This window comes from Oncorhynchus masou, unplaced genomic scaffold, assembly GCF_036934945.1.
Source record: "Oncorhynchus masou masou isolate Uvic2021 unplaced genomic scaffold, UVic_Omas_1.1 unplaced_scaffold_1578, whole genome shotgun sequence".
Classification (NCBI taxonomy): domain Eukaryota; kingdom Metazoa; phylum Chordata; class Actinopteri; order Salmoniformes; family Salmonidae; genus Oncorhynchus; species Oncorhynchus masou.
Window position 1 is genome coordinate 72,672 of NW_027005848.1, and position 18,206 is coordinate 90,877.

The 18,206-nt window shown below is 47.2% G+C and overlaps 1 protein-coding gene across 1 annotated transcript in view; it reads right to left on the minus strand.

Annotated features, from left to right (window-relative positions):
* Positions 1–17,458, minus strand: part of LOC135531395 (voltage-dependent P/Q-type calcium channel subunit alpha-1A-like) — a gene marked incomplete at its 3' end in the record, with an annotated part of 88,710 nt that extends 71,252 nt beyond the window's left edge. Inside the window, exon 1 of the mRNA XM_064959433.1 lies at positions 15,747–17,458. Coding sequence (XP_064815505.1) covers positions 15,747–16,042 — 296 coding nt within the window. The remainder of the gene's footprint in view (positions 1–15,746) is intronic.
* Positions 17,459–18,206: the final 748 nt, after the last annotated feature.

Sequence of the window (18,206 nt, forward strand, 5' to 3'; positions counted from 1 at the left end):
ATGATTTGGTTGGGTCTAATTGTGTTGCTGTCCTGGGGCTCTGTGGGGTGTGTTTGTATTTATGAACAGAGCCCCAGGACCAGCTTGCTCAGGGGACTCTTCTCCAGGTTCATCTCTCTGTAGGTGATGACTTTGTAATGGAAGGTTTGGGAATCGCTTCCTTTTAGGTGGTTGTAGAATTTAACAGCTATTTTCTGGATGTTGATAATTAGCGGGTATCATTCTAATTCTGCTCTGCAGGCATTATCTGGTGTTTTACGTTGTACACAGAGGATATGTTTGCAGAATTCTGCATGCAGAGTCTCAATTTGGTGTTTGTCCCATTTCATGAATTCTTAGATGGTGAGCGGACCCCAGACCTCACAACCATAAAAGGCATTGGGTTCTATGACTGATTCAAGTATTTTTAGCCAGGTCCTAATTGGTATGTTGAATTTTATGTGATGGCATAGAAGGCCTGGTCTCTCTCTTTCCCTCTCTCACTCTCCTGCTCTCCGTCTCTCACTCTCCCTCTCTCTCTCCGTCTCTCACTCTCCCTCTCTCTCTCTCTGTCTCTCACTCTGCCTCTCTCACTCTATCTGTTCCCCCTGTTCTCTAGAGACTATCCCAGGGCTGTGTGGGTGTGGAAACCAGCTCAGATCAAACACACACTGAGCCTCTCCCTCTGACTGCAACCTCTCTCTCTCTCCTCTCTCTCTCTCTCTCTCTCTCTCTCTCTCCTCTCTCTCTCTTCTCTCTCTCTCTCCTCTCTCTCTCTCTCTCTCTCTTTATCTCTCTCTCTCTCTCTCCTCTCTCTCTCCTCTCCCTCTGACTGCTCCTTCCCTATCTCTCGCCCTACATCAACCTCTCTCTCCACCACTGCAGTGAACACCAGTTTCAGAGTGAAAGAGAATGAAGAAAAGAGACATGAGAGAGAGGGACACAAGAGGTGAGAGAGGAAAATGGAGAGAGGTAGACATGGAAGCCACCGAGAGGGAGAGAAGCACAGAATGAGAAAGAGAGAGTGAGAGCACCATTGGATGGAGGATGGAGAAGCCTGCTAGCTACAGCAGCTCTACAGTAAATCAGAGAGGAGAGAGCAGAGGCCAGAGAAGCCTCGTCATCAGCCTGACCTCTCTCTCTCATTCTCTCTCCCCCTCCCTCCCTCTCTATCCTCGCCCTCTCTCACTCTCTCCATCCTCTCCCTTTTCTCTCTCTCTCACCCTCACTCTCTAAGCATTTAATAAGTCTAAATTACAGCTCCATGACAATAATTATTATCATTAACGTCATCATCTTCAGACAACACCTCTCATTAGCTCAGGATCCATTGGCAAAATAACTATTAGCCAAACAGACAGCGCTACAATCGATTGGAAGTCACTGTAGGCCCCATAACCAACAAAAGCAACAACAACAGCCTACACACAAATATTTATCAAAATTATACATGTCTAAAATATCTTCAACATTTAACATAAAGTCAACCCCCTCAAAGCGCTGGTTGAGCTCAATAGGAAAGATGGAAGATTCCATTCAGAGCAGTAAAAGAGGGGTGGATAGTGAAGAATGATATGGCTGCCACTACTACAGAAACATATGATACCCCTCCCTGTATGGTGTTTAGATAAATCATTCTCGTCTCTTGGGCTGGAATCAACTGAATATACCCTCAGACGTTGGAGGACTGACACGGTCTGTGTTCTATGGTGTCAACAAAAAGATGGATTTGGCGCCATTATTTTGTCCCTCAATATAAAAGTCCCTGTCATTGTGGTTTAGTCAAGTGAACACCCCCTGCCTCCATCTCCACACACTCACACAAACATACTGTATACACACTCTCTCTCCTAAACATACTGTATACACACTCTCTCTCCTAAACATACTGTATACACATTCTCTCTCCTAACATACTGTATACACACTCTCTCTCCTAAACATACTGTATACACACTCTCTCTCCTAAACATACTGTATACACACTCTCTCTCCTAACATACTGTATACACACTCTCTCTCCTAAACATACTGTATACACACTCTCTCTCCTAACATACTGTATACACACTCTCTCTCCTAAACATAGTATACACACTCTCTCTCCCAAACATACTGTATACACACTCTCTCTCCTAACATACTGTATACACACTCTCTCTCCTAAACATACTGTATACACACTCTCTCTCCTAACATACTGTATACACATTCTCTCTCCTAACATACTGTATACACACTCTCTCTCCTAAACATACTGTATACACACTCTCTCTCCTAAACATACTGTATACACACTCTCTCTCCTAAACATACTGTATACACACTCTCTCTCCCAAACATACTGTATACACACTCTCTCTCCTAACATACTGTATACACACTCTCTCTCCTAAACATACTGTATACACACTCTCTAACATACTGTCTCTCTCCTAACATACTGTATACACACTCTCTCTCCTAAACATACTGTATACACACTCTCTCTCCCAAACATACTGTATACACACTCTCTCTCCCAAACATACTGTATACACACTCTCTCTCCTAAACATGCTGTATACACACTCTCTCTCCTAAACATACTGTATACACACTCTCTCTCCTAACATACTGTATACACACTCTCTCTCCTAAAAATACTGTATACACACTCTCTCTCCTAACATACTGTATACACACTCTCTCTCCTAAACATACTGTATACACACTCTCTCTCCCAAACATACTGTATACACACTCTCTCTCCTAACATACTGTATACACACTCTCTCTCCTAACATACTGTATACACACTCTCTCTCCTAAACATACTGTATACACACTCTCTCTCCTAAACATACTGTATACACACTCTCTCTCCTAACATACTGTATACACACTCTCTCTCCTAACATACTGTATACACACTCTCCTAACATACTGTATACACACTCTCTCCTAACATACTGTATACACACTCTCTCTCCTAAACATACTGTATACACACTCTCTCTCCTAAACATACTGTATACACACTCTCTCTCCTAACATACTGTATACACACTCTCTCTCCTAACATACTGTATCTCTCTCCTAAACATACTGTATACACACTCTCTCTCCTAACATACTGTATACACACTCTCTCTCCTAAACATACTGTATATACACTCTCTCTCCTAAACATACTGTATACACACTCTCTCTCCTAACATACTGTATACACACTCTCTCTCCTAAACATGCTGTATACACACTCTCTCTCCTAACATACTGTATACACACTCTCTCTCCTAACATACTGTATACACACTCTGTCTCCTAAACATACTGTATACACACTCTCTCTCCTAACATAGTGTATACACACTCTCTCTCCTAACATACTGTATACACACTCTGTCTCTCTCTCCCATTCTCTGTCTCTCTCTCTCCCCTTCTCTGTCTCTCTCTCTCTCCCCTTCTCTCTCTCTCTCTCTCTCTCTCCCCTTCTCTGTCTCTCTCTCTCCCCTTCTCTGTCTCTCTCTCTCTCCCCCCTTCTCTGTCTCGGTCTCTCTCCCCTTCTCTCTCTCTCCCCTCTCCCTCTCTCCCCCTTCTCTCTCTGTCTCTCTCTCTCCATCCCATCTCTCTGTCTCTCTCCCCCTCTCTCTGTCTCTCTCACCCTTCTCTCTCTCCCCTCTCTCTGTCTCTCTCTCTCTCTCCACATTCTCTCTCTCCCCTCTCTCTGTCTCTCTCCCCTCGCTCTGTCTCTCTCTCTCTCCCCTTCTCTGTCTCTCTCGAGCTGGCCTGGCCGTAAGCCAGTGAATAATTCATATTGTACAGATTGAATGTAGATCATTGGCTCTACATGGGGATAAAACACTAAAGCTGGTCACCTCTCTCTCTCTCTCTCTCTTTTCTCCCCAGCCCCTCCCTCTGCCTCTTTTCCCTCTCCCACTAACCTCCCTCTGTTTCTCTTTATCTCTCCATCCCTCATTCCACAACATCCCTCTGTGACTCTGTATCTCTCATTCCACCAACCTCCCTCTTTATCTCTCCATCTCTCATTCACCAACCTCCCTCTGTCCCTCTCCATCTCTCATTCCACCAACCTCCCTCTGTTGCTCTTTACCTCTCCCTCTCTCACTCCACCAACCTCCCTCTCTCCCTCTGTCCCTCTTTATCTCTCCATCTCTCACTCCACCAACCTCCCTCTCTCCCTCTGTCCCTCTTTATCTCTCCATCTCTCACTCCACCAACCTCCCTCTGTTGCTCTTTATCTCTCCCTCTCTCACTCCACCAACCTCCCTCTGTTGCTCTTTATCTCTCCCTCTCTCACTCCACCAACCTCCCTCTCTCCCTCTGTCCCTCTTTATCTCTCCCTCTCTCACTCCACCAACCTCCCTCTGTCCCTCTTTATCTCTCCATCTCTCACTCCACCAACCTCCCTCTGTCCCTCTTTATCTCTCCGTCTCTCCCTCCACCAACCTCCCTAAGTGGTTCTTTATCTCTCTGTCTCTCACTCCACCAACCTCCCTCTGTGACTTTCTCTTTTCCCCTCCTCTATTCAACCTCCTGTATCTCTTTCGCTACTTCTCCCCAGTCCCTTCCTCTGCTCTGTCTTTCATTCTCTATTCATCTGCCTCTCTATCTCTTTCTTTCACTTCACCCCAGTCCCTCCCTCTGCCTCTCTCTCTTTCTGTACACCCTTCCTTCTGACTCTCCTCCTTTCTCTTCCTCTGCCCCCCACTCTCCTCTTCCCTCTGCCTCTCTCTCTTTCTGTACACCCTTCCTTCTGACTCTCCTTCTTTCTCTTCCTCTGCCCCCCACTCTCCTCTTCCCTCTGCCTCTCTCTCTTTCTGTACACCATTCCTTCTGACTCTCCTTCTTTCTCTTCCTCTGCCCCCCACTCTCCTCTTCCCTCTGCCTCTCTCTCTTTCTGTACACCCTTCCTTCTGACTCTCCTTCTTTCTCTTCCTCTGCCCCCCACTCTCCTCTTCCCTCTGCCTCTCTCTCTTTCTGTACACCCTTCCTTCTGACTCTCCTCGTTTCTCTTCCTCTGCCCCCCACTCTCCTCTTCCCTCTGCCTCTCTCTCTTTCTGTACACCCTTCCTTCTGACTCTCCTTCTTTCTCTTCCTCTGCCCCCCACTCTCCTCTTCCCTCATTCTCTCGCTCGTCCTTTCTTCTGCCCAGGTCTTTGTAGCCTCCTTCTCTCCTCTGTTCTAGACTCACATCCAGCAGGCGTCTCTTTAGGTGGCCATTTTAATATTCTCTCTTTCCTTTTTATGTGAGAGGAGAACCAGGCAGAACACACATACACACACGCAGCACTGCTATACTCACTGCTACAGTGTTCGGAGGTTTCATGATCAGTAATTACAGTCTATAAGGAGAGAGTTCAGATCTGTACAATTACTATGTAGATCTAATCAGGACACTCACACATTTGCAGGTGCGGACTCAAACACGCACACACACATGGCTCAAACACATATGGCTCACAAGAACGTATGCACGCACGCACGCACGCACAACACACACACACACACACACGCACGCACGCACAACACACCACACACACACACACACACACACCACACACACACACCACACACCACACACCACACACACACACACACACACACACACACACACCTTCAGAAAGAGTAAGAGGGAGATTGCACCAGCTCTCCCATCTATCCTCCCTGGGGAATCCCACACGGCAGGCAGGTCACCCACAGCCCCACACAGTAAAGACAACACCAGCATCATGTTACACCACAGACAGACCCACAACCCTGGAGCTTTACTACAATGATCAAATAGCTACTGTTATAAACTGGGTGGTTCCAGCCCTGAATGGTGATTGGCTGAAAGCCGTGGTATATCACAGCTATGACAAAACATGTATTTTTACTGCTTGAATTACGCTGTTAATCAGTTTAATCAGTTACGGCCAATATACTCTGTGTTGCGTCGTGCCTAAGAACAGCCCTTAGCCGTGGTATATTGGCCGTGGTATATTGGCTATATACCACACCTCCTCTGGCTGTGTTTCTTAATTATACAATGTCTACACTATCTACCATTTCTAGACATTTCCCCTCTGTCTCCTCTATCTCTCCTCTCTGTCCCCTCTTCTGTCACCGAGGCCCTCAGGAGGCAAACATACACAGATTTCAAGCTACAGCTTGTCCCCAGGAAGAAGACAGTGAGAGCCAGAGAGAGAGAGAGACAGAGAGATGGAGGGAGCATCACGTGAGACAGTGTGTTCGTGATTGCACACCGAAGCGTGAATGACCCAAATGGTGAATCTTTCTGAACAGTGCCAGGCAGTGGGCTGACCGCACCGTGTGTGTGTGTGTGTGTGTGTGTGTGTGTGTGTGTGTGTGTGTGTGTGTGTGTGTGTGTGTGTGTGTGTGTGTGTGTGTGTGTGTGTGTGTGTGTGTGTGTGTGTGTGTGTGTGTGTGTGTGTGTGTGTGTGTGTGTGTGTGTGTGTGTGTGTGTGTGTGTGTGTGTGTGTGTGTGTGTGTGTGTGTGTGTGTGTGTGTGTGTGTGAGGTAATTGATCATGCTGAACAGGTGTTACTGTATCACCTGTGTACACACCAGGGTCTCTGTCAGCTGTGACTGATCTGTGCTCTGCACCAGACAGACGAGTGACACCATCTTTATGGGCCAGGCAGAGACCAGGGTATGTGTGTGTGAGGTACATATTAATTGATCTTCATGCTGAACAGGTGATTGATTGAATCACCTGCCGATTTATCAGTGTTCAACTCCACACACACACAGGGTCTCTGCATCAGTCTGTGACTGATCTGTGCTCTGCACCAGACAGACGAGACATTAGACACCATCTTTATGGGCCATCTCTCTCTCTTTCCTCCAGAGACCAGGGTATGTGTCCATCTGTCTGTTGTACATCCATTAATTTGCATAACAATCATCTTCATAGTCTCCCTCCCCTCCCGCATTCCCACTATCTCTCTCTCTTTCCCCTCCATCTCAAAATCTCTCTCTCTTTCCCCTGCCGATTGATTGAATCACTCACTCCTTGATTTATCAGTGTTCAACTCCACACACACACTTGAATTGTAACGGTATTAATGACCTAACACCATGCATCAGTCTGCTCCTTCTAGCTATCTCTCTCTTTCCCCTCCATCTCACTCTCCCTCCCCCTCCCGCATTCCCACTATCTCTCTCTCTTTCCCCCCTCCATCTCACTCTCCCCCTCCCGCATTCCCACTATCTCTCTCTCTTTCCCCTCCTCCTCCCCTCCCACATCTCCCTCTCCTCCTTCCCCCATTCCCCACTCCCGCATTCCCACTATCTCTCATTCTCTCTCTCTTTCCCCTCCCTCTCCATCTCTCTCTTGACACCATCTGTTCCTCTCTCTAGTCGTCTTTGTGGTTTTCACACGTCCTGGGTGTGTTTTGGCCACAATCACTTTCATCATGTGAGACAAAAAGTGAGGAAGAGGAAGAGGGGGGTAGAGGGGAAGTGGAGGAAGAAAGAGAGGTAGAGAGAGACAAGGGAGAGAGCAAAAAAGAGAGAGATGAGGGAGGGAGATGACAGGGAGGGAGGGAGGGAGGGAGATGACAGGGGAGAGGGGGAGATGGATAGGAGGGCTATGTCAAAAAGTCGGGGAGCATTTTTTGCATTTTAGCTAACCCTAACCCTTTTCCTAACCTGCTAAATAAATGTCCTAACCTTCTGTGTAAGTTCTCCTGACCTGCTAAATAAATGTCCTAACCTGCTGTGTAAGTTCTCCTAACCTGCTAAATAAATGTCCTAACCTGCTGTGTAAGTTCTCCTAACCTGCTAAATAAATGTCCTAACCTGCTGTGTAAGTTCTCCTGACCTGCTCAATAAATGTCCTAACCTTCTGTGTAAGTTTACGAAAAGTTAAATCTGACTGTAGCTGTAAACCATCTAGTAAAAACCAGAGAGGAAGGGGCGGAGAGAGCTAATTATGTAGAGAGAGAGAGACAGAGAGAGTCTGTCGTTAGATTCTTTATTTCAATTCCTAACAAGTTTTTTTCTATGTTTATCATCCTCCTGCTCCTCACAGTCCTCCTTCATACTATGTTCATCCTCCTCCTCACAGTCCTCCTTCACACTATGTTCATCATCATCATCCTCCTCACAGTCCTCCTTCACACTATGTTCATCATCATCATCCTCCTCACAGTCCTCCTTCACACTATGTTCATCCTCCTCCTCACAGTCCTCCTTCATACTATGTTCATCCTCCTTCTCCTCACAGTCCTCCTTCACACTATGTTCATCATCATCCTCCTCACAGTCCTCCTTCACACTATGTTCATCCTCCTTCTCCTCACAGTCCTCCTTCACACTATGTTCATCCTCCTTCTCCTCACAGTCCTCCTTCACACTATGTTCATCCTCCTCCTCACAGTCCTCCTTCATACTATGTTCATCCTCCTCCTCCTCACAGTCCTCCTTCACACTATGTTCATCCTCCTTCTCCTCACAGTCCTCCTTCACACTATGTTCATCATGATCCTCCTCACAGTTCTTCTTCACACTATGTTCATCATCATCCTCCTCACAGTCCTCCTTCACACTATGTCGTCATCCTCCTCACAGTCCTCCTTCAAACTATGTTCATCATCCTCCTCCTCACAGTCCTCCTTCACACTATGTTCATCTTCCTCCTCCTCACAGTCCTCCTTCACACTATGTTCATCATCATCCTCCTCACAGTCCTCCTTCACACTATGTTCATCCTCCTCCTCACAGTCCTCCTTCACACTATTGTCATCCTCCTCCTCCTCACAGTCCTCCTTCACACTATGTTCATCATCATCCTCCTCACAGTCCTCCTTCACACTATGTTCATCATCATCCTCCTCACAGTCCTCCTTCACACTATTGTCATCCTCCTCCTCCTCACAGTCCTCCTTCACACTATGTTCATCATCATCCTCCTCACAGTCCTCCTTCACACTATGTTCATCCTCCTCCTCCTCACAGTCCTCCTTCACACTATGTTCATCATCATCCTCCTCACAGTCCTCCTTCACACTATGTTCATCATCAGTCCCAGTCCTCCTTCTATGTTCATCCTCCTCCTCACAGTCCTCCTTCACACTATGTTCATCATCCTCCTCCTCACAGTCCTCCTTCACACTATGTTCATCCTCACAGTCCTCCTTCACTATGTCCTCCTTCACACTATGTTCATCCAGTCCTCCTTCACACTATTGTCATCCTCCTCCTCCTCACAGTCCTTCTTCACACTATGTTCATCATCATCCTCCTCACAGTCCTACTTCACACTATGTTAATCGTCATCCTCCTCACAGTCCTCCTTCACACTATGTTCATCCTCCTCCTCACAGTCCTCCTTCACACTATGTTCATCATCATCCTCCTCACAGTCCTCCTTCACACTATGTTCATCATCATCCTCCTCACAGTCCTCCTTCACACTATGTTCATCATCATCCTCCTCAGTCCTCCTCACACTATTGTCATCCTCCTCCTCCTCCTCCTTCACACTATGTTCATCATCATCCTCCTCACAGTCCTTCTTCACACTATGTTCATCACAGTCCCTTCACTATGTTCTATCCTCCTCACAGTCCTCCTTCACACTATGTTCATCCTCCTCCTCCTCACTCTCCTTCACACTATGTTCATCATCATCCTCCTCACAGTCCTCCTTCACACTATGTTCATCCTCCTCACAGTCCTCCTCACATGTCACAGTCCCTTCACACTTCACAGTCCTTCTTCACACTATGTTCATCATCCTCCTCCTCACAGTCCTTCTTCACACTATGTTCATCATGTTCATCCTCCTTCCTCACAGTCCTCCTTCACACTATGTTCATCCTCCTCCTCACAGTCCTCCTTCATACTATGTTCATCCTCCTCCTCCTCACAGTCCTCCTTCACACTATGTTCATCAGTCCTCCTCACTCATCAGTCCAGTTCCTTCACACTATGTTCATCATCATCCTCCTCACAGTCCTCCTTCACACAGTCGTCATCCTCCTCACAGTCCTCCTTCAAACTATGTGTTCATCATCCTCCTCCTCACAGTCCTCCTTCACACTATGTCATCTCCTCCTCCTTCACACTATGTTCATCATGTTCATCCTCCTCACAGTCCTCCTTCACACTATGTTTCATCATCCTCCTCAGTCCTCCTTCACACTATGTTCATCATCATCCTCCTCCAGTCCTCCTTCACACTATGTTCATCATCCTCCTCCTCACAGTCCTCCTTCACACTATGTTCATCATCATCCTCCTCACAGTCCTCCTTCACACTATGTTCATCCTCCTCACAGTCCTCCTTCACACTATGTTCATCAGTCAGTCCTCCTCCTTCATCACTATCCTTCATCATCATCCTCCTCCTCACAGTCCTCCTTCACACTATGTTCATCATCCTCCTCACAGTCCTCCTTCACAGTCCTCCTTCACAGTCCTCCTTCACACTATGTTCATCCATCATCCTCCTCACAGTCCTCCTTCACACTATGTTCATCTTCTTCACACTATGTTCATCAGTCACAGTCCCTTCACACTATGTTAATTCATCCTCCTCACAGTCCTCCTTCACACATCCTCCTCACAGTCCTCCTTCACACTATGTTCAGTCCTCCTTCACACATCATCCTCCTCACAGTCCTCCTTCACAGTCCTCCAGTCCTCCTTCACACTATGTTCATCATCATCCTCCAGTCCTCCTTCACAGTCCTCCTCCTTCACACTATGTTCATCATCATCCTCCTCACAGTCCTTCTTCACACTATGTTCATCCTCCTCCTCCTCACAGTCCTTCTTCACACTATGTTCATCCTCCTCCTCCTCACAGTCCTCCTTCACACTATGTTCATCATCCTCCTCCTGTTCATCATCATCCTCCTCCTCACAGTCCTCCTTCACACTATGTTCATCATGTTCTGTCCTCCTTCACACTATGTTCATCATCATCCTCCTCACAGTCCTCCTTCACACTATGTTCATCATCATCCTCCTCACAGTCCTCCTCACAGTCCAGTCCTCCTTCACACTATGTTTCCTCCTCCTCCTCACAGTCCTCTCCTCTTCACACTATGTTCATCCTCCTCACAGTCCTCCTTCACAGTCCTCCTTCACACTATGTTCATCATCCTCCTCACAGTCCTCCTTCACACTATGTCCTCCTTCACAGTCCTCCTCACACTATGTTCATCATCATCCTCCTCACAGTCCTCCTTCACTATGTTCACTATCCTCCTCACAGTCCTCCTTCACACTATGTTCATCATCATCCTCCTCACAGTCCTCCTTCACACTATGTTCATCATCCTTCACATCTATGTTCATCCTCCTCCTCACAGTCCTCCTTCACACTATGTTCATCATCATCCTCCTCACTCCTCCTTCACAGTCCTCCTTCACACTTACTATATCATCATCCTCCTCACAGTCCTCCTTCACACTATGTTCATCCTCCTCCTCACAGTCCTCCTTCACATGTTCATCCTCCTCCTCACAGTCCTCCTTCACACTATGTTCATCATCCTCCTCCTCCTCACAGTCCTCCTTCACACTATGTTCATCATCATCCTCCTCACAGTCCTCCTTCACACTATGTTCATCATCATCCTCCTCACAGTCCTCCTTCACACTATGTTCATCATCATCCTCCTCACAGTCCTCCTTCACACTATGTTCATCCTCCTCCTCACAGTCCTCCTTCACACTATGTTCATCATCATCCTCCTCACAGTCCTCCTCACAGTCCTCCTTCACACTATGTTCATCCTCCTCCTCACAGTCCTCCTTCACACTATGTTCATCATCCTCCTCCTCCTCCTCACAGTCCTCCTTCACACTATGTTCATCATCCTCCTCCTCACAGTCCTCCTTCACACTATGTTCATCCTCAGTCCTCCTTCACAGTTCATCCTCATCCTTCACACTATGTTCATCATCCATCACAGTCCTCCTCACAGTCCTCCTTCACACTATGTTCATCATCATCCTCCTCACAGTCCTCCTTCACACTATGTTCATCCTCCTCCTCACAGACCTCCTTCACACTATGTTCATCCTCAGTCCTCCTCACAGTCCTCCTTCACACTATATGTTCATCCTGTTCATCCTCCTCACAGTCCTCCTTCACACTATGTTCATCCTCTTCCTCCTCACAGTCCTCCTTCACACTATTGTCATCCTCCTCCTCCTCACAGTCCTTCTTCACACTATGTTCATCATCATCCTCCTCACAGTCCTACTTCACACTATGTTCATTCCTCCTCCTCACAGTCCTCCTTCACACATGTTCATCCTCCTCCTCACAGTCCTCCTTCACACTATGTTCATCATCATCCTCCTCACAGTCCTCCTTCACACTATGTTCATCATCATCCTCCTCACAGTCCTCCTTCACACTATGTTCATCATCATCCTCCTCACAGTCCTCCTTCACACTATGTTCATCCTCCTCCTCCTCACAGTCCTCCTTCACACTATGTTCATCATCATCCTCCTCACAGTCCTTCTTCACACTATGTTCATCATCCTCCTCCTCACAGTCCTTCTTCACACTCACATGTTCATCCTCCTCCTCCTCACAGTCCTTCCTTCACACTATGTTCATCATCATCCTCCTCACAGTCCTCCTTCACACTATGTTCATCATCCTCCTCACAGTCCTCCTTCACACTATGTTCACAGTCCTCCTTCACACTATGTTCATCATCATCCTCCTCACAGTCCCTTCACACTATGGTCATCCTCCTCCTCCTCACAGTCCTTCTTCACACTATGTTCATCATCATCCTCCTCACAGTCCTACTTCACACTATGTTAATCGTCATCCTCCTCACAGTCCTCCTCCTATGTTCACACTATGTTCATCATCCTCCTCCTCACAGTCCTCCTTCACACCTCCTCACACAGTCCTCCTTCACACTATGTTCATCCTCCTCCTCCTCACAGTCCTCCTTCACACTATGTTCATCCTCCTCCTCCTCACAGTCCTTCTTCACACTATGTTCATCATCATCCTCCTCACAGTCCTCCTTCACACTATGTTCCTCATCCTCCTCACAATCCTCCTTCACACTATGTTCATCCTAGTCCTCCTCCTCACAGTCCTCCTTCACACTATGTTCATCATCATCCTCCTCACAGTCCTCCTTCACACTATGTTCATCCTCCTCTTCCTCACAGTCCTCCTTCACACTATGTTCATCATCCGCCTCCTCACAGTCCTCTTTCACACTATGTTCCAACCACCCAAACCCAGTTCCAACCACCCAAACCCAGTTCCAACCACCCAACCTCCCAAACCCAGTCCAACCACCCAAACCCAGTTAACCACCCAACAACCCAAACCCAGTTCCAACCACCCAAACCCACAACCACCCAAACCCAGTTTAACCACCCAACCACCCAAACCCAGTTCCAACCACCCAACCACCCAAACCAGTTCCAACCACCCCACCCAAACCCAGTTCCAACCACCCAACCACCCAAACCCAGTTCCAACCACCCAAACCCAGTTCCAACCACCCAACCACCCAAACCCAGTTCCAACCACCCAAACCCAGTTTAACCACCCAACCACCCAAACTCAGTTCCAACCACCCAACCACCCAAACCCAGTTCCAACCACCCAACAACCCAAACCCAGTTCCAACCACCCAACCACCCAAACTCAGTTCCAACCACCCAACCACCCAAACCCAGTTCCAACCACCCAACCACCCAAACCCAGTTCCAACCACCCAACAACCCAAACCCAGTTCCAACCACCCAACCACCCAAACCCAGTTCCAACCACCCAACCACCCAAACCCAGTTCAACCACCCAACCACCCAAACCCAGTTCCAGTTGACGTCTTATTCATTTCATAGGCCTATATTATCATTCATCAATTCATATCACAACTCTGCAAGGTCCAACCAACCCAACACATAACATATTATAGACCTGGATGTACCACACACCACATAACATATCATAGACCTGGATGTACCACACACCACACCACATAACATATCATAGACCTGGATGTACCACACACCACACCACATAACATATCATAGACCTGGATGTACCACACACCACAACACATAACATATCATATACCTGGATGTACCACACACCACACCACATAACATATCATATACCTGGATGTACCACACACCACACCACATAACATATCATAGACCTGGATGTACCACACACCACAACACATAACATATCATAGACCTGGATGTACCACACACCACACCACATAACATATCATAGACCTGGATGTACCACACACCACAACACATAGCATATCATAGACCTGGATGTACCACACACCACAACACATAGCATATCATAGACCTGGATGTACCACACACCACACAACCCAACAGTATAGTATCTTAAGTCCAATTGGACTGCTGTATATGGCATTAAACTGTTGTATTAACTCTCGCCCTATGGCCCAACCAACCAACACACCGCAACACAACACATAGACCTAACACCACAACACAACACATAGACCTAACACCACAACACAACACATAGGCCAAACACCACAACACAACACATAGGCCAAACACCACAACACAACACATAGCCCTAACACCGCAACACATAGCCCTAACACCGCAACACATAGGCCTAACACAGAAACACATAGGTCTAACACCACAACACATAGTCCTAACACCACAACACATAGGCCTAACACCACAACACAACACATAGGTCTAACACCACAACACATAGGCCTAACACCACAATACATAGGCCTAACACCACAACACAACACATAGACCTAACACCACAACACAACACATAGGCCAAACACCACAACACAACACATAGCCCTAACACCGCAACACATAGCCCTAACACCGCAACACATAGGCCTAACACAGAAACACATAGGTCTAACACCACAACACATAGTCCTAACACCACAACACATAGGCCTAACACCACAACACAACACATAGGTCTAACACCACAACACATAGGCCTAACACCACAATACATAGGCCTAACACCACAACACAACACATAGGTCTAACACCACAACACATAGGCCTAACACCACAATACATAGGCCTAACACCACAACACATAGGCCTAACACCACAACACATAGGCCTAACACCACAACACAACACATAGGTCTAACACCACAACACATAGGCCTAACACCACAACACATAGGCCTAACACCACAACACATAGGCCTAACACCACAACACAACACATAGGTCTAACACCACAACACATAGGCCTAACACCACAATACATAGGCCTAACACCACAACACATAGGTCTAACACCACAACACATAGGTCTAACAACACAACACATAGGTCTAACACCACAACACATAGGCCTAACACCACAATACATAGGCCTAACACCACAACACATAGGCCTAACACCACAACACAACACATAGGTCTAACACCACAACACATAGGCCTAACACCACAATACATAGGCCTAACACCACAACACATAGGCCTAACACCACAACACAACACATAGGTCTAACACCACAACACACAGGCCTAACACCACAATACATAGGCCTAACACCACAACACATAGGAGGCCTAACACACAACACAACACATAGGCCTTACACACAACCCCACAAAACACAACACATAGGCCTAACACACAATCCCACACAACACAACACATAGGCCTAACACACAATCCCACACAACACACATTTGTACAGTACCTTAAATCCATTCGATCTGATATGATAGTTCACCATTAGGTTATAAAAGGATATGGCCATTCAGTAATCTTTTTGGCAGCTTTTCTCACAAAGTTGTCCTCACTGAAGATGAAGAGAGAGCGGTTGAGTGTAAAGCAGCTTTGTCGGACCGGGATCGGGTTGTACAGAGCCATAGTCCGGGCCCGCTGGGCCATCGACTGCTTGTACACACGCTGGCCCCCCGGGGGTCCGCCTTGCCGGCTCCCGCCACGGCCAGGGGCCCCCAGAGGACCGGCATTGCCACCGCCTCCACTTCCACCTCCGCCTCCTCCACCTCCTCGGTTCGGCACCTCGTCACCGAAGCGTGCCATTCTGTAGGGAGTGGGGAGACCAGACGGCGATCGTTAAGAACCAGAGAGGATAGTCACAGTGATCGTTCCACATTACACCCCATCGATCTCCGGAGGAAACACACATGCAGAACCTATAGGTGGCAGTGGGTCTTTCTGTCGCTCTGTCGGTCTGTCTGTTAGTCTATAGGTCTACAATACTCTCTCACTCTAGCAGGTCTTCACGGCCAAGACACCTCCATTGGAGAGAGGGGGGGGGAGCTGAGGAGAGGAGAGAGAGCTAGAGCACAGAGGAGAGCTGAGGAGAGAGCAAACGGTGGCCTCACTTCTCTCGCTGTGTGTGCTTAGAGTGGAAATGGAGAACGGGTGGGTGATGTGGGAGAGAGAGAGGTGGTGGTGTGGTTTGTTGTTCCAGGCGAGAGCAATTCGTGGTTAAAAATCGCTATCTTAGCCTATTGATGATGTAAGAAGCTATTCCCAAAATGAATTTCAAAAATGTCAATGTCTTTTTTTTATCTCATTGAAAGAGGAGGATGGCATCCTTGATGTGTTTCATTGGAGGAGGACAGAATCCTCATGCAAACACGGTGGTACATTTCACTAGGTATACAAATCCATACATTTAGCCCTAATCCTATGCAATAATAAGCTATGGATGACAGCAAGGTGATGAATTAAATCTAACAATCATTTCTAAATAACTAGCCTACATTATATATATACTGCGTCTTTTCCTCCAGTAGTTCAGCTTGAGAGGATCTGCAGTTGCCTTGTCCTCGTTGGAGATAAAAATAGCCGAGAATAGAAAACGGGCGAAAATCCTTAATAATTAATAATTTTCAGTACCATCCGCAATGTTTGTTAGCCTATAGTAGAGACGAGCAATAGCCAAATCCAGCCGTATGCCTCCTCTATGTTGGCTTATCCTCAAATGTCGCCGATAGGGCTTTCCTAAAAACCTAACCCTAAGTCACATTTGTTGATATTTAGTGATTTTAGTTTTCTTCTCTCTCTCTCAAAGCAAGAAGCCGTGGTGCTCAGGTTGGGGCGTGAGCAAGAGAGCATGCGTTTGGAGATGTTGAAAATACAGTCTATAGTCTATGAAAACAGGCTGTCCCGAATTTTGCTCTTCCCTTTCTCTCCTTTACATAAAAATAAGGGGAAGGGAAGGAGGAGAAAAGAGAAAAATCTATGCCACGCTAATCATCTATATTCCAAGGTTCGGAGAAGAATCCGAATGTGTGAATAGAATCCTAAAATGGATGAGGTGAAAACGGCCGTGTGAAGAAGTGGCATCATCAATTCTGTGCAGGAGACGTCGACCGACAGCTACAGCGGCTGAACGCGGTCAGTTGGATTCTCTCTCTAGTAGCAGCTCGTGTCTCCTCCGCCACCAGGCAAGGCGCGGGCGCAGCCAAGGTACCGCTTTGCCTCCATCACCCCCCCCCCAAGCTCGACGCTCCCCCAAACCAAAAACCAAAGCCCACGCCACCCGCCCACCGGTACGGAATGCCTTTTCTTTTCACCTCGCCCTCGGGGGAACGTTCTGTCACTCGCGGTAACGTCGGTCCGGAGGCTATATGGTCTTGGAGTTCTGAAAGCCTTGGAGACCGAAAAATCCGGGGAGCTTGAGCAAGTGCGTGTGAGAGAGTGAGTCAGTGAGAGAGATAGGCAGAGGGAGGGAGAGAGAGGGAGTGAGTCAGTGAGAGAGAGAGAGCTTGCTTTCCTTCTATGCGATCAGCTGGCAGGTTGAGCTAGAGTAGGGCATCTGATCAATTTAATGCTACGGGAGCGCCGTCCTCAAATCTCTGGCCAAGCTTTGCAGCAGCACATGATGTGCCTCGAGCCACCCGCCCCGATTCACTTATCCGTTATCCGGTAGCTCTCCGGTAACTATCCAAGCAGCAAGATGGAGAAGCAAGCTGCTCATGGCTCTTCCCTCTGGCTCTGTCTCTACACGACGCCAAGTGTCAAAAGCACCAGCACCATAAACCGTACCCAGTCCAATTTGCCCTTTTCGCTATTTACACATACTGTAATGCGATGAAGAGAGAGAGAGAGAGATACGGGGAATTGGGGAATATATTGGGGTATATATATTAGGTGTATTAGGCTACATACAGGATATTAGGGTATATATTGGTATATATTACGCTACATATGGTGTATTGGGGTATATATTAGG